Source organism: Emys orbicularis, chromosome 14 (assembly GCF_028017835.1).
Source record: "Emys orbicularis isolate rEmyOrb1 chromosome 14, rEmyOrb1.hap1, whole genome shotgun sequence".
Lineage (NCBI taxonomy): Eukaryota > Metazoa > Chordata > Testudines > Emydidae > Emys > Emys orbicularis.
The window spans coordinates 37909053-37936702 of record NC_088696.1 but is presented as its reverse complement, the minus strand read 5'-3'; the positions used below and the strand labels follow the sequence as shown (position 1 = coordinate 37936702).

Sequence of the window (27650 nt, the reverse complement as noted above, 5' to 3'; positions counted from 1 at the left end):
CTGCCTATAGCCTCCTAGGGAACAGCAATTCCCTGTGCTGTGAGAGGGACCCCCCAGTCTTGCCCAGGTCCTGTTCGCCTACTCGACAAACTCTGCATAAGCTGCTTGGAAGGCTCATTGTCGCGCTGTTTGTTGCCACGTGTGTGAAGGCACTGAGGAGTGTGTCTCTTTCCTTGCTAAATCCCCCATCAGAAGCGCAGACCTGCGTGGGGCAACTGGGGCAGGCCAGTTCCAGCAAGTGAATCTGCTCCTGGGGGGTGAGCTGTGCCCCTTTGGGAGCACAGTCCAGCTGCCTGGCCTGGTTATTTTGTCATCTGAGAACTCCCGGTGGAGGGGCCGGTGTCCGGCTGGCGGCGGACGGTGCAGTACCAGAGGCAGATGAAGAACCCTGCAGGTGGAAAGCACATTGTAAGCCTTCGGTCACTAGGGTTGCTCCATGGTGCCCATGTCAATAAGTGAGTAACATAGCAGCAGGGCCCTCTGACTTCTGACCTCACCGAAACCTCCATGTCCTTTCCCCTCCCCACTCCTGGATTCAGAGGCAGGGGCAGCAGCAGCAGAAGTGCACTGACCAGGTGGTGGCTGAGAACCGTGCTACTTATAACAGCAATGACCAGGAGCTAGCAGAAACCTCGAGGGGACTCTGCTGCTCCTAAATCAGTGGTACTAGAACCCTGGAGCTAATCCAGCCCTGCCGTCTGATCCTCCTTCTGCAGAATCCCCCTTGACGGGGCTTTGCTTCAGGTCTTAAGCTACTTCTGGCTCCATCCCATTCATCCCACTGCCTGAGCACGGGGCCCTGCAGCCTCACTGACCCAGGAGGGAGTTGATGATAGTGAAGAGGATGAGCTGAGGAATCAAGAAGACACCGAAACCGAGGAAGGCCAGTGCCCAGGTCGTTCCTAGCAGGCACGTCAGTCCCAGCACTGTCACCAGATCCTTCTTCACTCGTTCTTTCTGACTGTTCATGTTGGATCTCAGGTTCCTCAGCATCCTCATGACGGTGACTAAGATGACCATGTTGAAGAGTATGGTGATACCAGCGTAGCCCACGTTGAGGATGTAATGAACATCCTGGGCCTTGTCTGTGATCCAACACCTGTGGGAGAAGAGGAGGAGACTCTCGTATGCTAATGACGATGATGCCACACTGTGGGGATTGGCCCCGTGGCTGGGGAGGGATGTCTTGCTTTGGGAATGGCACCATGCCATGAGAATTACACCATTCCAGCAGGGCCCCGGGGATCCAGGCCTTGGGGTCAGAGCCCAGATAGGGTAGCAGACATCCGTGCAAGGCTGCTGGGGAGCCAGCTGCTTTGTGTGCCAGCAAACGGGATTCCCGATGAGGAGGACAGAAGGGACATCTGTCTCGGACGGGGTGGAAAGGCTTTTTGGGCTGCTTAGTGTTGCTGGTGAGTTCAGGCTCTAATTTGCCTTAGTAAATGCCTGCACGCCTTGGAAAGGGGGGACCACAGCAGTGCATGGGAAGGGTGTTGTGTTGGGGGAAGCCTATCGCGCCATAGCTGAGATGGGATTTCAGTGCCAATGCAAAGGGAGCAGCACCATTTGTGGGGAAATGGCACCGTGGTTCTGGGCTGGAACCAGGCTTTGGAGACCTGCCCTGTTCTTTGGGAAGGGCAACATACTTGCAAAATTGCACTGCCTCTGGGGAGTCGGAGCATGTCTTGGGCAGAGGACAGCACCATACTCCGAGTAGAGGACAGCACCATCCACCAGAAATGGTCTAGTGAGGTGTGAATGGCACTGTAGTTTTCAAACCATCCCACAATCCTAGGACAGGCCGAAAGAGGACAATGCTGGGTAAATGGCGCAATTGTTCTAAACCAGCATCATGCACCCGGGAAAGTCGCCATGTTTTGGAGAGTTGGACTTAGGCTATGTACACACGACAGCGTACGTCGGTATAAGTTATGTTACTGAGGGGTGTGACTAAGCCACCCCCGAGTGATGTAACTTATAATGACCTAAATACGGGTGTGGACAGTGTGCTATGTTGGCAGGAGAGCTTCTGCATCTCCGTAAGCTCTGTAGCCTAGCCAGAGCCTTAATCTTCATTGCCCATGGATCTGATTAGAGCACTCCATGGATGGCACATTGCTTGGAGGTAGGATACAAGGCTTAGGAGAATAGAACCACATTTTTTATCCTGCATTCTGCAGAAGATAGGACCATGTGGAAAAGAACCAGGAGGGACTGGGGAGCACAGAAGCTTTTAATGATTAGGAGACCTATTGTACCACTGGGAACCCAGCCTCAACCCCTGCTGGTCCCCATTATGGCAGAACGTGATTGTGTGTGGACCATCAAACCCATGTCTAACACTTACATAGTTGCATTGTCGTAGCCCGTGTTGGTTTCAATTATGTGCAGCCCGTATGTCTCTTCCTTGAAGATGAGAATGCTAACCACAGCTAAGGCTGGCAGTCCTGTGGGGGCGGGAGATACACACCGACTAAGCTATGATTGAACATGATGGGAATACATAAGAAGGACCTAAGTAATTGGAGGGTAGGAAACTGGGTAGCATTCAAAGGAGTTGGTCCTTGGACATAGGTAGGAAGAGAAGTATATTGGAGGAAGGAAAAATCCAGTAAGGCAGATGGGACAAGTGGTGATGGAATATGGGGCCATTTTAGAGAGCAGAAACACAAAGGCAGGTCGTGGCTGTGTGAGCAAGATGCAGTTATGTCCCTCAAAAAAGTTTCTGCTGTCCCAGCACACTCCAGGTAAACCAGGCTGTCTTATATTAGATGTTGGTAGGGCACTGTAGATTCCCTCCCCCACACCCCTATCACGCATGGGAAATGTAGACATGAGAGGTGGGCCCCATCAAAACCCCTGAGCATTTGGGGAGGGATTGGAAACCAAATCTGGATATAAACTCTGCAACCAGCCCCTACTTCTTTACTATGCAACAAGCTAATGCATTGCAAACAGACGATTACTATCTAATTCTAGAGCCGAGGTCCTCTGGCTCTCAGAACACAGATAAAGGAGCACTTTGATCAGCAGTGGACAGCCTCCCTCCCACAGGCCAATGCCTGGCTCTGACCGCCCCCCAGATCTTGAGTGATTGAAATGTGGCTCCATCTCTCACTGGAATCTGGTGACACTGCAGAGAGTGCAGCGGAAGGGCTGTGGTTTTGGCAGGAGGGACGGAGCTCCTTGTGGGTTGTGAGGGAGGCATCTTTCTGGGTAGAGAACCTGCACTTACCCCAGCCAACGGCGCACAGCTTGAGGACGTATCTCCTGATGTACACGTTGTAGACTTTGATCAAGAGCAGGTAGAGGTGGAAGCCCTCGATGGCCATCCAGGTCAAGCAGCAGAGCAGGGAGTATTGGAGGAAGGCGGCAGTGCCTCTGCAGAGCCATGTGGAGTGAACCGATGCCAGGGGCCCACTGAGCAGGAAGAAGACATTCAGCAAGAAGAGGGCACCCAGCAGGTTCATGTGGATTTTGGTTGTATAATCTCTGCTCTTTTTCCTAAAATGAACACCGCAAATAGAACTCAGTTCCTTCTGACTGCCCTCGAAATGGGGAACGGGAGGGGGTGCAAAGCAGGCAACGCAATCCACTCCTGCCCCCCACCCCAGCCCCTCCACCTGGGACATCCCCTCCAGTCAGCGTGTGCTGCAGGAGAACGCCAGAGCTGTCTCATATCTCAATAGGGCCCACGTTGGGGGGGGTGTGGAAATGTCCTGTCCCTTCCTTGGGGGCTGAGTCCATAAGACCACTTGGCGATACACAGGCAGTGCACACTGTATTAGAACCACTGGTGACTCTAGCAATGTCTGTTAGGGGTGTGACTTTTATTCTGTTTCTTTACAGGCCAAACCCTTAGTGTAGATGCCGTTCAAAGTGCGTCGGGCAGCAGGTATAAGCGATACCAGTTGCAGTATAGCCAAACCCATGACTGGATTAAGGCAGGGGCTTTAGGGGCTGCAGCCCGGGGCCCTGGCTCAAGGGGGCTCCCAGAAAAATAAATCACAGGCAGCGATCTCTGGGGCGCTCAGGTGGCCTGCCCTGGCCCCACGCCGCTCCCAGAAGCGGCTGGCTGCTGGCACGTCTCTGCAGCCCCTGGCGGGGCAGGAGGCGGCTCCGCGCGCTGCCCCTGCCCCCAGCACCATCCCCGCAGCTCCCATTGGCCGGGAACTGGGCAGGCAGCCTGCCTGAGCCCTGCTGTGCCCCCGGCTGGGAGCCACCCGTGGTAAGCGCCTCCCAGCCAGACCCTACACCTCGCACCCCCTTCTGCACCCCAACACTGTGCCCCAGCCCGGAGCCCCCTCCTGCACCAAACTCTCTCCCAGACCCCGCATCCCCTCCTCCACTCCAACCCCCTGCCCCAGGTCAGAATCCCCCTCCTGCACCCCAACCCCCTGCCCCAGCCCCCTCCTGCACCAAACTCCCTCCCAGGAAAAAGACTTGTATACAGGGGCCCCACAAAATCTAATAGCCCCAGGCCCACAGGAGAGTTAAGCTGGCCCTGGGTGAGCCTGCCCTAGGAAGGTTGGCTGGCATACCAGCAAACCCTTTCTAGTGTAGATAAGGCCTGAGTGAGGCTGGGAGCTAAAAAGCCAGAAAACCACAAGATCTGTCTGTGTCCAGCAGCCTCGGTGAAGAATTCATGACAGCCAAGCTCTGGGTCAGATCCTCCGCTGCTGTGGGCTGGCATGTTCCAAAGATTACAATGGAGCTCGGCTGCTTGACACCTGCTGCTGCTCTGGCCCCTGTCTCGTCTCTGCTGCAAGGGATGTGGCCAGGGATAATTGGATCCCTCCAGGAGCAGATGGGAGAACGGTGCAGAAATTCAAGCAGGAACGTGACGTCTTGGGGGTGGGAATGGCAAGTGTAACTCTCCAAAAAGGGCCAAACTAACCCCGGGTGTAACCCCAGGGGCCTCAGTTGGGAGTCCCCATTGGGATGAATTTGGTTTAGCATCTCTCTTGAGGGAGCCCCTGTTGATTCAGCTCAGCCAGGTTACCTGGAGGCGAGGTAGTGGAGGATGGTGAGGAGCGAGGCAGCGGCTGAGACACTGCAGCCCACCATGGAGATGTAGGTGAGAGGAGCCAGGATGGCCTCGTCTATGGGCGCTGAGGAGATTTTCTGCGTGGGATGAGGAGGGGAAGGGGTGAGGAATGAATGCAGCCCTTTGGCACTGGTCCTCAGCCTTCACGGCCACCCTGGCCTTTCATTCTCCCCTCAACCCCCTCCAGCTTCTTCAGGCCTGGAGCCTGTTCCACCCCCGCAGCTTGGCACCCGTCCCTGAGGCTGCTGGATGTCACTGGCCTCTGTCCTATCTCCTCCCCCCTTCCAGAGCTCCGAGGGGGACGAGGGAACCGCCTCAAAGCTCGACCCCCTATCCTGACCCCGTGAGACGGGTTGGTCAGCAGGTCCAAGAGGTTCCCTCCAGAGCGGGGGCGGGGCAGAGTGTGTCCTAGTGTAACCCTTGTGGGGGTGCACGCGTGTGCATCCATCCCCCGCAGTGTAATAGGTGCTGGGGCGAGGCGGCCCCAGAGGATGGTGCTGCACGTCTCTCAGCCCCTGCAGGGTGGGTGTGAAAGAGGAAAGGGAAATGGAAGCAGGGCCTCGTGGTGGAGCCCAGCTGCGGGGAAATGAGCCGCTCAGAGCACGCACTGAGAGCGGCTGGCGGGGAATGAGTCAGGGAGAAGGCAAACAGGAAACAGCCCTGGGAGAGGGATGAGTGCTTTAGAGCAGTGGGTTTCAAACCGCGGGTCGCGACCCAATGGAAGGCACTGGGTCGTGGCGGCTCTGGTCAGCACTGCCAACCGGGCCGTTAGAAGTCCCATCGGCGGTGGCTAGTCCCTACCTGTTCTGACACCGCGCTGCGCCCCGGAAGCAGCCAGCAGCAGGTTCGGCTCCTAGGCAGGGGAGCTCCGGGGCGCCGCGCACTGCCCCCGCTCCGAGCACCGGCCTCGCAATCTCATTGGCCGGGAACCAAGCTGGGGGGAGGTGCCTGCAGGCAAGAGCTGTGCGGAGCCGCTTGTGCGCCTCCGCCTAGGAGCCGGACCTGTTACTGGCCGCTTCCAGGGCACAGCATGGTCCACAGTGCCAGGACAGGCAGGAAGCCTGCCTTAGCACCCCCACTGCACCGCTGACCGGGAGCTGCCTGAGATAAGCCCCACCTCCACGCCCCAATCCCCTGCCCCAGCCCTGAGCCCCCCCAACCCACAGCCCCTTCCTGCACCCCAAACCTTTCATCCCCAGCCCTAGCCCAGAGCCTGCACCCCCAGCCCAGAGCCCTGACCCCCTCAAACAACCCAACCTCCTGCTCCCACACCTTGAACCCCTCATTCCCAGCCCCACCCCGCAGCCCTCACCTCCGCACCCCAACCTTCTGCCCCAGCCCTGAGCTCCTCCCACACCCCCAACCCCTCATCCCCAGCTCTGTTGGGTCGCGGGCATCAACAGTTTTCTTCAACTGGGTCGCCAGAAAAAAAGTTTGAAAACCACTGATCTAGAGCACCTGAGAGACAGGGACTGAGAGGGAGCAAAGACTGTGTCTGATGGCTGGGGGGGGGGAGCCTCATACACCCCCAAACAGAGCAAGAACAGTGGGGGAGAAACAGCCTTCCTACCAGCAGCACGGCAAAGTAGGTGAGGTGGTTACACCGGCACAGTACTACGTCTTTTCGGTGGATGGTCTTACAGCCAGCGCTGCTCCAGTTCCCCAGGCTGCCATTTTCTGCAAGAGGGAGAAACGGCCTTAAGGAAAACAGCCCACGGCCACAGAGCAGTGAGGCCGAGCCTCAGAAAAACCCATAGGCAACATTTTCCAAAGCACCAACTCACTTAGGAGCCCAAGGCCCATTGATTTTCAGTGGGGCTTCGGTACTTTTGAAAATGTTACCCCCTGTCTCCAACCGCAAAAACAATCAGAGTGTGGGGCAAGGGGTGAGCTCAGGTAGTGCTACTGCGACATGGGGGTGTTGACACTAGACATGGGCCAGCATTGGGATCGGAGTTGGGTTTGGGCTACCTGTGGTTCAAGGCTGCACAGCACTAGGGCTCATGTGGGTTGGTGCCGAACCCTGGAGAGCTTCTTCTCAGGCATATAGTGGAGGGAAGGAATAAAGCTAGCAGGACAAAATGTCCCCCTCCCTGCACCTTCCTCTGCAATCCCCTAAGATCCAGCCCTGGGCACCTACAGGCTCTCTAAGAGCAGGGAGCCTCCAGTTCTCAGGGGCAAGGACCTTGGAGCAGTGTTTTTGCTGCCTTCTGCAACGTGGGGGGCAGGTCACTTGCCAGGTTTATCTGGGTGCATCTCACCCCTGGGCACCGGGGGAACCTGAGTCCCTGTTCTCTGCCTGTGGCACACAGTTGTTCAGTCTCTGAGGGCTGTAACGTTCCGCTCTACGGGTGGTGGTTTGGTGCTTGGTTGTGTTTTTAGTGGCCGATGATCCATGAGGCCAGCCTAGAGGATCTGGGGGTCCCTTCTGGCCTTAAATTCTATGGCCCTGGGTCTCTATATGACTCCTTCCTTGGAAGAAGGGCATAAAAATGGGAGTTGCTTTTACAAGCCTGTGGGAAGTGCCTGTGCCCTGCTTGGCTGTTTGCAGGTGGCTCTGGCTGACCTGGGCCCGCTCTCCACCCGCTTTGTGCGCGACAATGGCACTCACTCAGGAAACCCCTGAGGGGTGTGGGGTTTAGTCCTCCAATAGGTGCCAGTGTGGGTCTCCATATAGCCCTACGCTCGGCAAGGCTCTGTGCACAGAGGGGGGCGCACCGTAAGCAGCTCTGGGATGACAGGAGGATGCTTGTCGCTGGGAGCCAAGGGAGGTCGGGGTTCCCAAGTTCTCCTGGCAAGGTGGCTGGGGTGAGTATAGTCTGGCAGCAGACAGAGACGGTCATAGCATGAAACCTCAGAGTCTGTCTGGTAAATTGCAGCTGTATGTTTGGTCCTTAGGTCCCCCTGGTGTCTAAGGCAATGCGCTCTCCATTGAATGACTCCCACCATCTCTGTTTTGCCTCTTCCTCGTTCCTTGCATGCATGCACGGGTACCGCGTGATGCTGTGAGTGTCATAATTACCTGGTCCTTCCTCCCAAAAGACGCAGATCGCATTTGAGTTATCCTGGTTGGGGGGCGGGGGGAGAAAACATGAGGCACATGGTGAGGTGTCTGTGCTCCCTTAGTTCCAAGCAATGTACGTAACCTGGGCTCGTTAGGGAAAAGTCTTGTGACTGGTCCCTCCTGCCTATGCAGCGTTGTTCCCTACAGCATATTTCCCAGCACTTTTTCCTGCCCACTATTAACATGAAGCCCCATCACAGGAATCCACTGCATCACTTGGGAGACTATTCCGCCGTGTAGTGAGGAAATATTTGATAGTTAATCAGTTTTATCCCGTTACTCTGAGTTAGTAATAATACCCCCTTGGAGTAATAATACCCCTTTGGAGTACCCTACGCTCTTTTCTTTCTTTCCCCCTGCTTACACCTAGATTTTCAGCAGGAAAATTTACACCAGGTGAGGATCTGGCCCTACATACTTCTCAAGCAGTTGACCATTCTGCTTCGCAATCTTTTCCTCTAAATCCCCGTAATCAGTTCATTGCTGCTCTCTGACGTGCCTCCAATATACCCAATATACCCGAGAGCACAAAGGGCCAATGGCTTCCTCCTACGTCTGCACAGTTGGGTTACATTGCGTGGTGCCCACTTGGCGGGCACGTCTCTCCCACCTAAAGATTCCCACCTGCTCCCCAGTCCGGACAAAGACAACTTGCATGCGGGCTGACCCTCAGAGTCTCAGCAATACTTCACAGAGAAGAGTTGGCAGGAGTCAGTGGGGCTGCACTGGCTTTGTGGTTAAAAGCCAACCAACCACCACACGCCTTATTGGTTGCAATGAGCCAGGACCTCCCCCCACTCTCCCGTAGCTCCAGGGAAGCTCAGAGGAGAAGAGAAGCATTTCAAAAGCCCCACTCCATCCCTGCAGCAGCTACTCTGTTTTCTGCTATAGCTTCTGCCTCAGCTAGAACTCCTCCCAGGGAGCACACATGCGCATGCCCGCTGCATCCCCTTCGAGAAAGTGGCATACTCCTCCTCCGTGCCAGGCCAGTTCTACTGGGTGGTACAGAGCAGGGGAGATCTTGCTCTTAGCCTGCCATTCCCTGTCAGGACCCTAGCATCTGAGCACACTGCTAGCAGGGAGCAGGAATTACATTCCCCTTTGGGATCCCGGGCAGTCAATGGTGCCAGGGCTCAGGGAGGGGGAGCTCCTTATGCGCTCGCTCCCACCTCTTTGCACACCGAGGCAGAGAGATACTGGCCCAAATCCACCCTTCAAGCAACAGGTTGAATTCCCATTGGGTTTCAAGAGCCCTGGCTGTTCCTGAGACTTCAGCTACACTGACCTCCCCGCTCCGGTGTCCTGGAGAGCTATTTGCCTTCCCTTGCCCAGAGTGATAGCTGCTGTTAAATGCCTTTGAGGGCCACGATCACCAGCTCACCAGCTTTTGGTTATGCCAGAACCGGATCTCCACAGGCTCAGTGAGGTTGGTGACGCTGTAGTTTTCAAGGGTGGCCCCTAAGATGTCATTGTTCAGTAGGGAGCTATTCTTCCAGTCCTGCAAAGCCAGAGCAGAAGAAACAATGCGCAGACCCATAAAGACTATTACCAGGAGTGAGCAGGTCACTGGTATCGGGAGCCTTTCATCTGCAGATGACCAACGCTGCTTCTATCCATGGGCAATCTGATGGCCTATGTGCAATGAGTTTGTTGGTCTCAATCCAGTTCCTTGCAGGCAGGTGCTCACATTGCAAACCTTCCACACCATGATGCTTAACCACTTCATCGGGGAGGCCATGAACGGAATGGTCAGAGAGGCCAAACTACCCTTCCACTCTAAGAGGTGTCCCTTTATGACACATCTTACTGAGGTTGCACAGAGAAGTTTGCATTGCTGCTTCTCATGTTATACGTAAGAGTCCTCTACGCTGCATGTGTGGGTGTTGTGGGCACCTGCATGTAATATGTTGTTAATGAAAGCATCCGGCTAGATAGACGGATGGGCTAGAGACACCGTCCTGCTCATCTCATTGAAACACCGGTGGAAGCTATTTTCTTAGCATTGGTCATAGGGGGCTGCAGCAGCCAATTGGTGAGCAAGGCCAGACAAGTCTTGCTGTTGCTTGACCGTGGGCTGACCACATCTTTACAGCTTCCCGGGGCTTTAATTACCAGAAGAGAGGTGTTCCCCTGGGGTTCCCCTGGGACAATTCCAATATACCTGGGGCCCTTGCCCTCTCTAAATTCCCCTGCACTTCCAATTGGATACGGCATAAATGAGCAGGGGTGCCGCGTGCTGTTAAGCAGCTGCCCTGCTTCATCTGCATCTCGGTGTTGGGGAAGGGCCCCATGCGTATGGTCTGATGCATTAGTCTAGACAGCTCTTCGAAAGAAAGGGCTGCGTACATGCAAACTAATGTCTTTTCTCTGCTTCCCCAACCCACCCGCGCTGGTAAAACTTCAGAGTGTCTAACCTGGAACAGGCAAGGGGTGTTGAGATAAATGCAGATGAGTTTCATTTCTGCTGGTGTACTCCGCCATGTCGGCACCAGTGCAGCTGGGAAATGCATGGAGTGTTGGGTTGGTGTATTCCTTCTGGACTTGGGCTGTGAGGTTGAAACAGAAACATTCCCTGGCACAAACTGACAAATGTCAGGTTATGATTTAAAGAGAAGAAGCAAGTGCTGAAAGAGCGATCGCAGGGGGCTGCAATGCAACTCAATAATAATTGTAGCATCTTTCAAACACCCTGTGTGCCAGCATGCTGGAAAGAGCGAAGCACAGCGTCAGCGTGAGATAAAGGATAGAGGAGGGAAGGAGAAGTGAAATGAGGCAAGGATGAAAAGAGCAGTGCTTGGGTCAAATGTGCTTGTAGCTGGAGGGAGAGAGATTTATTCATGTACCTGAACCCATCTGGGCCAACGGTGTGGTTTGAACCCAGGACTTTCTGCACTAAAAGCATGAATTGCCACCCCTTGAGGTAAAGAACTAAGTGAAGCCCTGTAGCTGATTCCTAAACCTTTTTTATGGACCAGCTACTAGAAGGGAGACAAACATCCCCATTCTCCACGATGTCTCCTCATCTATGTCTGTACGCTGCCCAGCACAATGGGGGCCTGATCCTAACTGGTGCTTTTGGATGCTACGGTAATAGAGATGATTGACAATCACAGCAGGAGGTGCGGAGGAGAAGGTGGTGAGGTTGCATGGAGGTATAGCGAGGAGACCAGTATCAGATGAGCAGAAGAGTGGGAAATGAAGAGAGGCAAGGTCTGTGAGGCAGGGCTCCGGCAAGACAGATATGAGGATACCATGGTGACGGGTGTGGTATAAATGACTAGTAGAAGCTTTTTCTCAGAGCTTTGGGTGAAATAGTGTCTGGGAATCTCTGTCTTGCCACCTGGGTCAAAAAGAGGAAAGGTTGAGAAGCTGGAGCAAGAGGATTTGGAAGCCCTGGATGTCCTATTGCTCCATAATAAGTTTAGGACTTTGTATGGTGGCAACAAATATTGTGACTGGGATTGTGAGTGAGGCTCACCACTTTCTAGGTCACTTTATGGCAGAAGTGACAGGGCAGACGGAAGCCACAGGCTCCCTCATTCAGACCTTCATTTACAGAAACATTTGAATGGTTCTCTTGGGTCCGTGTCTTACCATTTGCTTTAGAGGTCAGGCCCAGTTTGCAAAGTGTGGAGCCACGCCTTGCAGGGGTGCTGTTGGATCAAAGGGTTTGGTTCAGGCCAGTTCCTAAATTAGGCTGTACCAAGATCTTCAAAAGTGACTAGTGATTCTGAATGCATCAATCTTTAGGGGCCCAGCTGGAGACCTTAAAGGGACCTGGATTTCAGAACTTTTGGAGCTCCTCCCTCTGGAAATCAAACCCTTCTAAGGTGTCTCAAGCTGTGCCCCTGCCATTGAAGTGCCCCAAATCACCCTTTATTAATAGTAGAATGGTGGTAAAATTGATTCCTTTTGCACCTTTGCATGATGCTTTCCTGATGCTGGATTTTGATCCCTGTGGGATGCACACTCCTACCCCTAAATGCCCTGAGGTATTAGCTCACCCACCCTTGTCTGTAACCTGATAGTCAGATCCAGCATTTCAAAGCCACGCTCACATGCACTTTTAAATCTCTGAGAACACTCCCTGGGTGCAGAGTTCGGCAACCAGTTTGCTCCCAGAAATGGCTGCAGCAGAGATACACGCTTTGAGCTCTCTCCTGTCTATCTCCTATCACTTATACGGCCTCCAGTCCCTTGGCATCTGAGCATCGCACACAACGCCTGGGTGGTAGGGAAGTGCTCTTATCCCCAGTTCACAGATGGGGAGCTGAGGTACCGACAGACTGTGACTTGCCCCAGGTAGCACAGTGAGTCTTGAACCCAGGAAGCCTAAATCAGTGCCCTAACCATTGGTGCATCCTTCTCTAAAATCTTGGGCCCAGCTCCACAAAGGTATTTAGGCTTCTAACGTCCATTGATTTCAATAGGCGCTCTAGCGGGGTGGACACCCGCTCCTGCCCTGAAGGGCTTGAAACCAGCCCTGAAAGAGGGCTGCAGGGGTTAAAAGCAGCCCTGCAGAGGGCGGCAGCTCTAAAAGCTGGGCTGATTGGGGAAGTGGCTGCAGCTGGGCCACGCCCCAATCAGGCCCCCGCTGGCCTGTATAAAAAGGCTGTGAGCCAGAGGCCCAGAGCAGTCTCCCTCTAGAAAGAGAAGGGCCTGGCTGCAGGAAGCTAGAGACAGGGTATCTGAGTGGAGCAGGGCTGGGGAAAGGCAGAGGAGCCGGGGAGCTCCAGCCTGGAAAGCCCCAGGCTGCGGCCTAGCAGAAGGCCAAGGAGTTCTGGGGGTTGCAGAGGGCAGCCCAGGGGTAGGCCAAGGTAGCAGGTCCAAACCCAACCTTGCCAGTGATGAGTGGCTGATACTGCAGTCTGCCCCAGGGTGTGGGGCTAGACGATGACTGGCAGTAGCCTTATACTGAGGTGAGGTGGGAATAGTGGGTGAGGGTTCCCCGAGGAGGGGAGACCCTAAGACTGAGGGGTTACTGCCAGGTAAAAGGGCACCGGGGTCCTGGGAGGGCTCGGGGCCAGAGGACAGGTGGATCACCAGCCTGCAGGGGGCGCTCCAGACGCTGGAAGAGCTAATTCCCGGAAGTAACCAGCAGGAGGCGCCGCAGGGGTGAGTCTGCTCCTCTAGAGGCGCACACATACCTTGATGAAGCTGGGCCCTGGAGATGTTGGTCTTGTTTTCCCTTAGCTAATGTGAGACAAATCATTTTAGACTGAAAATCCGTATTTGCTTTGTGTAGTGAATGGCATATTTGCATGTGGGCTTTGAACATGCAATCTACGTGCGGACACAGTGGGTTCTAGGGGCAGTCGGGATTGGAGATTGGCAGAGGTGTGGCCATGTGTGTTGTGAGTGTTTGTTCCCACTCTGGGTGCAATCCGCAATGACTCTGAGTCTGTTACAGCCCCCTTGGGAGTGCGGCTCATGCTTTTAGCTCTGGAGGTCCCCAGTTCCATCCCCTGTCACGCTTTCTCGTGATGATAATGTAAGTGCTCACTTTCACTGCAGAAAGGTTCCTTTAAAAAGAGAAGGAAATTCAACCCAAAATAATATTAGAGCAGAGATGCAGGAAACCCGCGGTCTGATCTGTTCCGGGACTAACACTGAGGAAGTCTCCCAGATGCTTTAGAGGCCATGTGGATGATTTTCCGTTCCCACTACTGCATGGCTTTCAGTCAAAGAAGATAAAGCTGACATCTCTCCCTTGTCCCCGCTGCCCTCTGGCAAAAGTTCTTCCCTGGATGGAAGTGTCAGCACGTCGCATTCCCGGCGTACATAGCAAGGCACAAAGCACTCTGGGCAGACGTGGAGACTGAGACCCCGGCTGGCCACCGGAGACCGTTCTAATGACCCGCCAGAGCGGACTGGGCTGGGAAGGCAGGCGCCTGGAGCTTTGGGTTGTGGGAAGGGAGAGTGCACGGCTCTCATCTCCAACTGGCTCGGCTGGCTGGCTGGGGGAGACACCTCCAGGCTGCCTGAGAAAAAAACCCAGGGCCAAGGGCTGACATGTACAGGGCAAAAACACAGGCAAGAGGGGCAGTTGCTCTCCCAACATTGGTCCCCCCCCCTCCAACTTTTCATAGGTTTCTGTGCTCTGCTTCCGCCCACCTGCAGACGTTGAAGGAGATAATATGACCACAAAGACCAGTCTATATACTGACACAGCTTTGTCCTCCCCACCAGAATTTTTCTGAAATGATGCCCCTGACCAGAGTGTGCTGAGAGGCCCAGAGTTTTTCACAAGTGGCTTGTGATTCTTGTTGTGTCCAAGCAGCCTGGTTTCCAGAGGGGAGAGGCTCAGCACCTTCTGAAATCCGGGACCCTTCAAGGAGACTTAGGTTGGGCTCCCCAAATGTAAATGCTCAATCTTGGCCAGGGTCCCAACTCTGCCCCTAATTACTATAATCTTGCCTGTGGGAGGGGCTTAACATAGAAAAGAAAACCCATCCAAGCCAACACTGCTGCATGTGGTTGGACACAGCTGGGAATGGATGTGACTCCTTCTTGGTTTAGAAAAGGAGGGTAAGATAAGGTTTAAGGACCCTTCTGAGCCATCCCCTGTGGGGCAGGGCAGATTTCAGCACCCCACCTCACCTTGTCTATCCATCCAGCCTGCCCATGTTATATTTATATCTGCTGGGTCAGACGTACTGGAGTCAGACTTCAGCTGTCAATGAAGCCCCATTTGGTCCTTGGGCCTGGCGTTTGGGCACACCTCACGTGTTCAAACGACTTCAGCCAGGATGCAAATGGGGTTTCTTGTGGGCAGCAGCTCTGGCAGTTGAGCAAGGAGGGAACTAAGCCAGAAGGAACCAAACTAATCTGGTCTCTTCCGGAAATTACTCCTTTGTAGATCTTACTTTAGGTACTTGGCCAAAAAAGAGGAAGAGGCAGGTGTGATGGAGCGGGGGAGACAGAGAAATGGGGGAATGGAAATAGAGATCAGACTCCTATGGAAACGAAAGCTCGTGCTATCGCGCCGTGCGCAAGAACGCTGTCAGTATGCGAGGCCCTACGCTGGGAAGAGTGATTAGAAAGCAAAGCCCGCCGTTAGAGCAAGGTGGATACTGACCGGCATTGACTTGCTGCTGAGATTCAGCCCTGGGAACAGTGGCGTAATCTTGATGACTAAAGTCTGAATGTTGGGGCATATGACAGTGAAGTTGTTCTCTTGGAAACGGACTCCCAACAGCTTCTGTTCTAACTGTTTTAACCTAGAATGGAGAAACAAGAATCAGCGCTCAGAGGGGCGGAGAAGGCCAGAGAGGCTGGGGCTGGGGCAGACAATACGAGGAGGAAGGAAAGAAAGAGGCAGAGACACTGAAGATGTGTATTTGAGATCATCTCCAGAAGGTATCGTCACGCCTTAGAGGTTGCCTCAGACTAGGGGCACTAAAATTGGAGAGTATCAGAGGGGTAGCCGTGTTAGTCTGAATCTGTAAAAAGCAACAGAGGGTCCTGTGGCACCTTTAAGACTAACAGAAGTATTGGGAGCATAAGCTATCGTGGGTAAGAACTTCACTTGCATCTGAAGAAGTGAGGTTCTTACCCACGATAGCTTATGCTCCCAATACTTCTGTTAGTCTTAAAGATGCCACAGGACCCTCTGTTACTTTTTAAAATTGGAGACAGACTCAAACATCAGACCCTGTCACCGTCGGCTTTAAACGTTCCTCACCCAAATTATGGAATGGGTTTGCTTTGGGCTTGCCTTGTTTGTGAGACTCTGCCAAGCCTGTCCGTGAGGCTTCCTGTCTGTAGGGGATGGTGTGGCAGATCCGAGTCTGTATTATACTGGGTGTCTGACTTTAGAATTATACTTAGAAATAACTAGTTCTGGTCGAAAAACAGACGAGCCATCCCACAGAAAATTCCAATGGTTAGAAATTTTGGTTTCTTCCCAAATCTGGATGCAAAGTTGATATGGGCAGTGGCGACCTGGGGGAGGGATAGCTCAGTGGAAGGGGAGGGATAGCTCAGTGGTTTGAGCATTGGCCTGCTAAACCCAGGGTTGTGAGTTCAATCCTTGAGGGGGCCATTTAGGGAACTGGGGAAAAAATCTGTCTGGGGATTGGTCCTGCTTTGAGCAGGGGGTTGGACTAGATGATCTCCTGAGGTCCCTTCCAACCCTGACATTCTATGACAGAGGGCCTGGCTTTTCTTCATCGGTCCCTCACAAGTTCCCCCTTTAGCTGAGATCCACTGAAGGAGAGCAAGGGAGTCTCAGCTTCGCTTGCCTGCTGTCTGCCTGATGCCACACAGCTGCCCTGGCGAGTGAACCCCAGCCCTTTCCACCTCCTCCCCTTCACCTCTCAGCCCCCTGCGCTAACCCTGACTCTCCTCTTCCCCTGTGCTAGCCCTAAAAACCTTCAGCAAATCCGGTCTCTCCCCCTCTCTCTGGTCTGGGGCAGGGGGCTGACTCTGGGCTGTCTGCGTTGAGCCTATGGACTGTAGAGCATTCTTGGAGAAGCTGCTTACATGGGGGCCTTAATTCCTCCTCCAAGCTTAGCCATTCCTCTGACACAATTAACCTCTGAGTGCTCGGAGCAGCCCTAGAGCGCCACTGGGACCTTCTGGGCACAGAAACTCGAGAAGGGGCTTGGAGCCTGGGCCCCAGTGCGAATCCGAAGAGCTAGGCTGCTATTGTTAGTCCTGCAGCCTGAGCCCCACAAGCCCAAGTCAATTGATCCTGGCACCGAGACTCAGTGCCCTGGGTTTTTCTTTGCAGGGTAGACGCACTCAGTTTTCCCATCTGTAAAATGGGGGTGATGATACTGAGCCGCTTCCCTGGGGCGTTATGAGGAGGGAGCGAGGTTTGTAACCTGCTTTAGACATTGACGGAGGCTGTGGATCCAGCTGGAAATAAATTGTTCTCCCCTTTCAAACATTTCAGCAAAAGAGAAAAATGTTCATTTGTGGCAAACGTTCTGTGAAAAAAATTTTTTTTTTTGCCTTTTTATTGAAAACTGATTTGTTTTATCTCTAAGTTTTTAGTTTGTCAACCCCTCCCGTCCCCAATTTTTGACCAAAACAGGTTTTTTCACTCAAATTTCCATTTGATCAAAAGGCTGTTTTCTGCTTCAAAATGCCTCGCTGTAAATTTCCCCGGCAGCCCTAGCTGCAGGCGATGGACTCGGAGAGCTGGCCCCAGAGTGTAGTCTGGCAAAGCCCCCTGTGCGTGCTCCCCACTCACCTGTCCAGCTTCCCACACTGTGTAGACGGTGCAGGGCATCTTTTTTCCATGTCGTCGTCCATGTCAGCCACCATGTTCGCCTCCTCTTTCATTATCTCTTGTGTGGGTACATGACAGTGTTTCTGGGCCTCTATGGGGCCTGGGAGGGAAACGAGCTGTGTTGGGATGGGCGGAGCGGCAGCACCCTGTGGGGGAGGTTTGAGCCCTGTTCCATCCCGTGACACGCCACCACCTGACAGATCCAGGGCCACCCAGAGGGGGGGCAAGTGGGGCAATTTGCCCCGGGCCCTGCAGGGGCCCCCACAAGAATATAGTGTTCTATAGTATTGCAACTTTTTTATGGAAATTGCTTTGCCCCAGGCCCCCTGAATCCTCTGGGCGGCCCTGGACAGATCTTGGGGGTCAGAGTAAAGGTATGCAGGAGAGCACGAGGAAAGCAGAGGGAGAGCTCCCCCCACCTCTCCTCGGCTTAGATAAACAGCGTCCCCTCCCCCTCCTGGGCTAGGGCCATGAGCGCTCCATCCCGCCATTGCAATCTTCTCACAGCTGCACCTCGTGAATGAATTTGTACTTGGAGCAGGTGGCCTGCCACCAGGGCAGGGAGGAGGGTCGCAAAGGCCTTTGGGGAGATGAAAGAGGGGCTTGAGGTGAGCCCTGCACGCTGCTGCTTTCACGGAGACTGATTCTCACCACAACTCCCCATGTGCCCCTGGATCCGCAGAGACCTTCCGCTGTGTGTGTGTGTGTAAAACCCGCTGTTTTGCTGGAAAAGGCCACTTCGTCAGAAACGAAACCTTTGGCAGGAAAATGTCAGTGACTGCAATCGCTCAGCGACTCCCGTGAGAGCAGATGTGGGGGGCCCTGACTGGGATGCCAGACTTGTCCCCAGGTTGGTGTACTCACTGTCGGCAGATGTCAGGGTGGCCTTCTAGGCGACATGATAGCAGAGATGTCAGAGCTCTGAATAAAGAACTATCCATACCTGCCTGTTGGAGCAGAAGAGCGGCAAGATACAAGAAGAGGCTGGTCCGCAAGGGTGAGTCCCTCTGCGTGGTGCTCCAAATGTCGCTCATCTCCTGCAAGAGACATACAGGCTCTGCTTTCTGGATTCAATTACCACTGTTGTTAAAGTGCTGATAACGTGCACAGACAGTGCTGTACAAGCCAGTAAGAGATGTAATCTCTGCTCTGTGCATTTTACAATCTAAATAAATGATCCAAAACCCAAGGGGGGCCCTATCGCAGGGCATTTTTAAACTCTCTGATATCGTCCTCACTGTAACCAGCGTGGTGGTTTATCAGATGACCGTAAACAGAGGATTTGGATTCTGATGATAACCTTAGTGGTGGTAACCACATTCAGGAAGCCCTGAACTGTGTGTCTGTCACACCCTGTCTCTTCCTAACCCTTGCTGCTTAGTTCCAAAGACAACTCAAGGATTGGATCTCCTTCCATAACAGGGAGCTGCTCCATTTAGGATTAGACTAGGGGAAAGAGGGAATGTTTCTGACAACAGCCAGGGCCCTTTATTTTGAGTGCACTCCAGTGTGCATTAGTGTTATTCCTGATATACACCAAGACAAGAGCAGATTCAATGAGCTGTAGCCGCAAGAAGCCCAGAGTTAATGTTTTTGTGACCGGGGTCCCAGTGGGGAGCCAGCTGTGGTCACTCAATTAGGGTGAACTGCAAAATATGGGACAGACAATCCCCAAAAAGCTGATGGATATTCCAATACTTAGATTTACCAAGCCAGCATAAAACAGCTTCTTTATTACCTTACTGGTTACTCAGAAGTCCAAACAACACAGTTCCCTTAAAGTGATCCAGCCTCAGGCCTCCATCCAGGTACCCACGTCAAATATAATGAAAATTTTTGTAAATCTTATTTCATCATATAAAAGAAAAGGTTCTACCAATCCCAAAGGATCGGACACATCACCTCCCAGGCTAATGAATGTGTCAGATCTTACCCAAATACATGCTACAGCCAATTCTTATTAACTAATCTAAAATTTATTAAAAAAACAAAAGAGAGAGTCTGGTTAAAAGATCAACATACATACAGTAGGGCTCTCAATTAATTGCAGTTAACTCATGCAATTAACTCACAAAAATTAATCACGATTTAAAAAATTAATTGTGATTAATTGCAGTTTTTACTATACTGTTAAACAGTAGAATACCAGCTGAAATTTATTAAATATTTTGGATGTTTTTCTACATTCTCACATATATTGTATTGTGTTGTAATTGAAATCAAATTGTATATTATTTTTAATACAAATATTCACACTGTAAAAATGATAAACAAAAAAATAGTAATTTTCAATTCACTTCATACAAGTACTGTAGTGCAATCTCTTTGTTGTGAAAGTGCAATTTAGTGATGTAGACTTTTTTTTGTTACATAACTGCTCTCAAAAACAAAACAATGCAAAACTTCAGAGCCTACAAGTCCACTCAGTCCTATTCCTTGTTCAGCCAATTGCTAAGACAAAACAAGTTTGTTTACATTTATGGGAGATAATGCTGCTCTCTTATTTACAATGTCACCTGAAAGTGAGAACAGGCATTTGCATGGCACTTTTGTAGCTGGCATTGCAACGCATTTACGTGCCAGATCTGCTAAACATTTGTATACCCCTTCCTGCTTCAGCCACCATTCCATAGGACGTGCTTCCATGCTGATGACGCTTGTTAAAAAAATAATGTTTAAATAAATTTATGCCTGAACTCCTTGGGAGAGAATTATATGTCCCCTGCTCTGTTTTACCTGCATTCTGCCATATATTTCATGTTATAGCAGTCTCAGATGATGACCCCGCACATGTTGTTCATTTTAAGGACATTTCCACTGCAGATTTCACAAAACACAAAGAAGGTACCAATGTGAGATTTCTAAAGCTACAGCACTCAACCATCGGTTTAAGAATCTGAAGTGCCTTCCAAAATCTGTGAGGGATGAGGTGTGGAGCATGCTTTCAGAAGTCTTAAAAGAGCAACACTCTGATATGGAAACTACAGAACCCGAACCACCAAAAAAGAAAATCAACCTTCTGCTTGTAGCATCTGACTCAGATAATGAAAATGAGCATGCGTCGATCCGCACTACTTTGGATGGTTATTGAGCAGAACCTATCATCAGCATGGACGCATGTTCGCTGGTATGGTGGTTGAAGCATGAAGAGCATATGAATCTTTAGCACATCTGGCACATAAATATCTCGCGACACCAGCTACAACAGTGCCATCAGAACACCTGTTCTCACTTTCAGGTAACACTGTAAACAAGAGGCGGGCAGCATTATCTCCTGCAAATGTAAACAAACTTGTTTGTCTGAGCGATTGGCTGAACAAGAAGTAGGACTGAGTGGACTTGCAGGCTCTAAAATTATTACATTGTTTTATTTTTGGATTCAGGTTTTTTTGTACATAATTCTACATTTGTAAGTTCAACTTTCATGATACAGAGATTGCATTACAGTATTTGTATTAGGTGAATTGAAAAATAGTATTTTGTTTTTTTTAGTGCAAATACTTGTAATCAAATAAATATAAAGTGAGCACTGTACACTTTGTATTCTGTGTTGTAATTGAAATCAATATATTTGAAAATGTAGAAAACATCCACAAATATTTAAATAAATGGTATTCTATTAATGTTTAACAGTGCGATTAATCGCAATTAATTTTTTTAATCGCTTGACAGCTCTAACAGTCAGATATGAGTTCAGTTCACTTAGGTGCAGATTCATAGCAGAGATGTGAGCTTTGTAGTTGACAAGAGTTATTTTAGAAATAGTTCATAGGTTATAGTCCAATGTCCAAATCTCATATTCAGGGCGTACCAGCATAACTGGGACCTCGGTCTTGCGACTCAAACTTCCCCTGAAGAAGCCTACACAGATCTGAGATACAGGATCAGGCCCCACGGGTCTTTTTATACAGTGTTCTAGCATCCACTTGACCACGCAGTCCTGGTTAAACAATAGGCTTTTGATGTAACCTTCTGCTTTCTAAACACCACCAGTAATTAGTTACACAAATTAACATAGGGCAATTTATCCAGTAGTCAGTCTATTACAAACTTAAAAGAAACATTTAGACAATGACATTATTTTACCCAAGACTCATCTAAATGTTAATATTCCCTTTTGATCTCTGACTTAGTAGCTGTAGTGACAGACAGGAACTATCTGTTTACACGGGTAGCATTTAAGATACACATCATTAGTATTGCATCTAACTTCCAACCATACAGTTTGCATTTCAAAGTTCTAGCCTGCTGAGCATGACTGGCCCTCGTTACCATTCACATACCTTTCTAACATGACTTTAAAAGTGGGCTTTGGGTCCTTCAGCCTGCAGGCTGTTTAACCCTTTCTGGACACGAGTTATATTTTGTATAAGATTTGCTGCAATTATATAGCAGTGGTAGCAACAATGGTTTGCATGGTTACATTTTAATTAGACAACGTCACAGTTTTTCTTGCCTGGCAAGGGTTAGATGGTACCTCTGCTTCCTGGGCATTTTCCAGGGATCCCACCTTGGGAGTGGGGAATAAAATAACTGCCAGTGGGCATGGCTAAAACAAATAACTGTTGGAGGGAGTGGCCTGTGGGGAAAAGGAGTCAGGACTGGACATATAGGACCAAATTCTGCCCCTCGCTAGATCCAGGCAGCTCCACGGTCTTGATTGGGTAAGGGTAACATTGGACTCACCAATAGTGTTTGCAGTGAGGAGAACATATGATTTTTTTTTTTCTGCGCTATCAGGTGCTGAAATTCTCCTTGTTTTATAATAGATTGCAATAATATCCAGTGTCTGGGACTGACAGGGAGGGTAGCCAAGAGCCCCGTTAGTTTGGTGCTCTTGTGCGCAGTCATTTCAGGTGACGTTGTGCTGGTGACTTAGCAATATTCTCTGAGCGTAGATGGATGGAATGCTTAGCTAATGTAATGCATCATTACTGATGAGAGGGAAGGATCTTGCACCCAAAATGCTAATACCATGTCAGTGCTGGTGTTAGAATATAGATTTTCAGGCCTGCCTGTAAAGGCCTCTACTTTAAGAACGTAGGTGTATTTTTATCACTTAGCTAGTTATAGAGGTATAAAAACAAAGAATCAAACTCACAGTCTGCCTGTGTATGCGCCTTCTCTCCCTAGAATAGTCTGAGGCCTTGTTCTTAGGCTAAGGCCTGGCTAAGCAGCAAGGGCAGCCATAAGCTGGGAAGGGAACGATCACGTCCTCACATCCCAAACCAGTCACATGGAAATAAGGTGCTATTGGGCTGCTAGGAAGATGGGCACTATCAGGACAGAATCATCACCACCAGATAAAGAAACAGATCTTAAGATGGTTAAAGAAAACTTAGTTTGATAGCATCCTGTCTGGCAAGAAATCACTTATCAATGGTTGTGAAACCCTCATTTCTGTATTGTTTTATCTTTATGGCTCGCACTTTTCTATTGTTAATCTGTCTGGTTCTCTAATTGTTTCTGTGTGCTGTATAATTAATTTTGCTAGGTGTAAGTTAATTAGGGTAGTGGGATAGAATTGGTTAGAGAATTGTTACAATATGTTAGGATTGGTTAAATTTCAATAAAATGATGGGTTAAGATATAGCTGAGAATATTACTATACAAACTGGGGTCAAACAGCAAGTGGGGGGGGGGAAGGGAAATTGGAATCATGTTTGCTAAGGGGCGGGACGAGAACAGGGAATAGGGAACAGGGACACAGGCAAGGCTCTGCTGGGAAGGGGGACGCAGGGTAAACGCTCTGCGGCGTCGGAGCTGGAAAGGGAACACTGGGGAACAGACTCTATTGACTTATAGAGAGAAGCCCGACTGGTGTGAGGGCTTCAGAACATGCTTGCTTGAAAACTAACCCCAATAAACATTGCATTGTCTGCCCTTCGGACTTCTGGTCTTCTGCTTTCTGTCTGCGTGACAAGAACCAGGGGAGATGGTGAAGGGAAAACGCTCTAACAACTGGAACCAGTGGGTGGGAGAATTTAGCAATGTGAGTTCCACTGATGGGACTAGAAATCATCTATTTGACTTGCAGCTGGTGGTTTTGTGTTTCAGGCAGTGGGCTGGGTTCAATTCCCTGCTCTGTCACTGATGTCTTCTGTGACCTTGGGCAAGACACTTAATCTCTCTGCCCTCCTTAAATGCTGCTTCCTTTGTCTCTCTTATCTTGCTCGATTATACACTTTTGGGGGCAGAGCCTGTCCCTTCCTATGTATGTGCCAACGCCTAGCACAATAGCCACTCAGTCTGAGTTGGGCAGTCGATTCGGCTGTAGTACGAATAATAAATACATCATGCTCCCAGGCTGGGAACTGAGCAACTTGTGTGCCCCAAAAGAAGGAATTTCTTAGAGGGCCATGAAGTGTCTCTCCAATTCCTCAGCTTCACTCTTACTCTAACTACGCACTAGCTATGTATAGCTCACACAACGACAAATGTCTCTCAGACAGCCGTTAACATGGTGTCAACTGCTGGCAGATGATTTGAAAGTTTAAAGGTAGCTCGTGTGATCTTGGAATTGGCAACCCAAGGAGGGCCGGTGCTGGCCCAGCACAACTCCTTGGGTTGCCAGCTGATAGTGGTTTGCAGCCTGGATTTACTGCTTAAATCTAGAAGAGGAAGTACACTTGTGATAAGGGTGGAAGATATGGTATGAGAATGAAATTAGTTGTAGCATGGTAAAAATTTCCCCTTCCTGCCCTGCTCTTTGTTACCAATAAACACGGTGAATATACAAAAATAGAAGGGGAGGTATTTTTTTAGGGTAGCAACCTCATCCAGGGACCCTCCCTTCCCTAAGCTTTGCGTATATGCTCACTGTATTCAATGATATATTTTTCAGTATGAATTTTCAACATAGTATTGATGCATTTTAACCAATATCTCAGTTCTGCTGCAAGGGGCTGAATTGATGGTCTTGGAGTTGGAAGCTGTTGGCTGCCTAGAGAGGTGATGTGAGTAGGGCATTGGCCTGCAAATTAGGAGACCTGTGTTTACTCCTAACTCTGCTACTGATTCTCTCTGACAAGTCTCTAGGCCTTAGTTTCCCTGTCCATAAACCACAGATAAGGACTTTGGCCTCCTTTTGAGAAATACTTTGTCATCCACAGATGAAAAGCGCCTACATAAAGGGCTGAGGATTATTATCAGTGTTTGCAGCAGTGCAAGTACCCCCACTTGCTCCCCACTGCCCTGCCACTGCAGCTCAAAGCTGCCGGGATCCTCTCGCGACAGCCCAGAGATGATAGTTCAGTCACCATGGCCTTTTAGTCTTCACTAGTGAGAGTCCCACGAAGGAGGCCTAGCAATTAGGAGGACGGCTGTAATGATGTGGACATGTGTCCACTAAGAACAGGTTCATTTCCCAGAGGCACCAGCTGATAGTGGTTTGCAGCCTGGAGCAGATTAGAATGGGCAACCTAGGGGTGAAAGGCTCCATTATCCCCGTGTCTTCCCTCTGACCCAGCCAGTCCCCAAATCCATTTGTCATTGGACAGCTCATTTGTGTTACTTTAATGTACAATCTAAGGGGGAAATAAATTAATTTTTGCCACTTAGAGTGGCATCTTCAGGGCACAGGTAGACCAGTCCCAAAAGCACTGTCAAAAATATTAAACCAATACGAAACAGCAATACATACATGTAATGCAATAAATAGTGATTCCAATGTAACAGAAAAGTGGACACAAACACCCACTTATAACCTCTTTTGGCAGGAGAGCACAACTTTGATCCAAGCACTTTAATTAACTTTTGCCTTTACCTTATTAGGCCATGGAAAGGGAATAGACAGCAGCATATTGGTATGCAGCAATATTTAGAAACACAACTGGCTAGTAAGCACGTCTGAAAATAGGTAAGAATCAAATAGAGAAAAGTGTTACTTTGCTACGCTAGTCTGAGCACTGTTTCTAGGTGATAAAGTGACGTCAGCTAGTTTTGAGCTTCACTGCAGTGGTTTTGGATTTAAAATCGGTGGAGTTGTTTTATTCTGGTCAATAATAGTAAGTGTCCACTTACAGTTTTTCATTTTCATAGTAAGTTTCAGACTCTAACTCTGTCACTGGTGGAAATCAGAAGTAGCCCCACTGAAGCTGGTGGAGTTACATCGCTCCGAGTGAGAGGAGAATTGGGCCCATTGGGTACAACAGCAGAAAGTGCACCAAGGGCGTGAATGCAATGGCACAAGTTGCTGTCAATCCCATTTCCATCCTGGGGCCCTGCAACAACCTGGCACGGACCGGAAAGGGAGATGTGCTGATTCCACAAGCAGAGATTAAAGCTACCCAACCCCAACAAGTAGGCTTGGAAGGATTAGAGTTTTATTGGTAAATGTCATTTTCACTGTACGCGCATGAACCAATGGAAAAGATCTTTCCATCGATGGAGCGGAGGCTGGGTTTTGCATGGGGCAGATGCTCCTTGCCGTGGCAGTCTGGCCTACAGCTGAGTGTGAGCACAAGCTGGGGCATGGAGCGCTGCTCCGAGAGTGCTCTCGTGACAGTTGCTATCTTGGCTGACACACCGGGGATGGAACCAGGGACCTCCAAAGCTCAAGCTTTTACAGCTTGAACTCAAGAGCCAAGGCTCTGTGGCCTAGCATGCTCTCCAGCACAGAGCTTGCCCCACGAGCTGGCCCGTGCTCCCAGGGAACCGGGGCTGAGGCTTTCCCAGCAAAGCATGAACTCTGCCTCTCCTACAGACACACAGGGGGCATCCAGGCTGCAGCTGGGAGTGTAACTTCTGGCTCGGGTAGATGTACGCCCACTAGCTCCTAGCTCCTGTGCTAGAAATAGGAGTGTCGTTGCTGCTACATAGGTGGCTAGTCCCCTGAATACACACCCAGGGGCTTGGGTGGGATTGTACTGAGACAGACAGTCTGTGCGCCGTGGCTGCCACATTGCTGTTGTAGTGTATACTGTGCTAGTGTGCTAGTGCCATTAGAGCTAGTGGGGGAACGTCTCACTGCGCTGGAAATTACATCTCCAACTCCAGGGTAGCCATACCCACCCACCCTCTTCTTATCACTTCACTTCGGCAAGGAGAGAAAGATGCAGTGTGCTAAAGAAAGAAACAGATCAGTGCTTCGCAGGGCCACCCAGAGGATTCAGAGGGCCTGGGGCAAAGCAATTTCGGGGGCCCCTTCCATTAAAAAAAAGTTGCAATACTATATTCTCGCGGGGGCCCCTTGCCCCACTTGCCCCCCACTCTGGGCGGCCCTGGTGCTTCGCACCTTCTTCTCCTTCTAGGACTACGTGTTACAGCAGAACACGGTTCCAGCATCCACTACCCTATAGCCAGAAAGAAAGGGAAGGTGGTTGGAGCCCCCTGAAGCATGTTTGTGACCCTCCTCCCACTGGGGTTCGTATGCTGCACCTCCCTTCTTCCCCCAATGAAACAGCTTAAAGGGAGGGAAAAACTGGAAAAGGATGAAGAAAACCCCTTTGCACCCCAGCAGACATGGGGCGGGACAATAAGAAAGAACTGGAAGCTCCACTGGGAGAGGCAAACAACTGGATCCACTATGGGCAGCCCTTTGCAGTTAGAAATAACCTGTTGAGCACTTAGGGTCTGTCTACGCTGCCATTACAACCCGCGGCTGGCCCCTGCCAGCTGACTCAGGCTCGCAGGACTCAGACCAATGGGCTGTTTCATTGTGGTGTAGACATTCGGGCTCAGGCTGGGGCCCAGGCTCTAGGACCCTGCAAGGTGGGACGGTCCTAGAGCTCGGGGTGCATCCGGAGCCCGAACGTCTACACCCCAGTTAAATAGTCCCTTAGCCCTGTGAGGGGCTAGACATACCCTTAGATACCCCAGCAATAGGTGCCACTGGAATCTCTAAGACGGAGAGTTAATGTGAAAGTCCAATCATCTCTCTGTAGTGCTCACTCCTGCGTTACCCACCGCACACCCCAACTCAGATCAGTTCTAGGGTCTGACACTTTTTTCTGTTTCCTTTAATACACTGGGCATTTCACAGGCTGCATCCAAGAGGCTGACAACCCCATTTGCCTCCTGTGGCTCCAGGAGAGCCTTTGAGGGGACCACCAAGCACAATATAAGTGGGCCTGATCTCCTCTCACACCACTTTTACACAATGTAACTGCACTGGAGCCACTCCTGATTTACTCTGCTGCATGCAAGATCAGAACTGGGCCAACACAGTTCAAACCAAAGGACTTACTTGCAGCCTCCTGCAGGATGGTGACTTCCTCAAGCAGGTTCGTTTCTCCCTTTGCCCTTAGTGCATATGGTCTCCCGTCCCTCGCTCTGTGCCTAGATCGCTGCACAAGGCATGC

At 50.7% G+C, this 27650-nt stretch overlaps 1 protein-coding gene across 1 annotated transcript; it reads right to left on the bottom strand.

The window, feature by feature from the left end:
• Window positions 1-302: 302 nt before the first annotated feature.
• Window positions 303-27650, bottom strand: ADGRG5 (adhesion G protein-coupled receptor G5). The gene is made up of 13 exons (XM_065416739.1): window positions 27536-27650; window positions 18293-18386; window positions 17311-17449; window positions 15190-15331; window positions 10526-10657; window positions 9493-9609; window positions 8070-8112; window positions 6618-6724; window positions 5003-5124; window positions 3236-3504; window positions 2348-2447; window positions 816-1099; window positions 303-388 (listed from the first exon to the last, which is right to left on the bottom strand). The coding sequence occupies exons 2-13, from the start codon at window positions 18381-18383 to the stop codon at window positions 303-305; spliced, it is 1632 nt and encodes a 543-aa protein (XP_065272811.1). The 5' UTR covers window positions 18384-18386; window positions 27536-27650.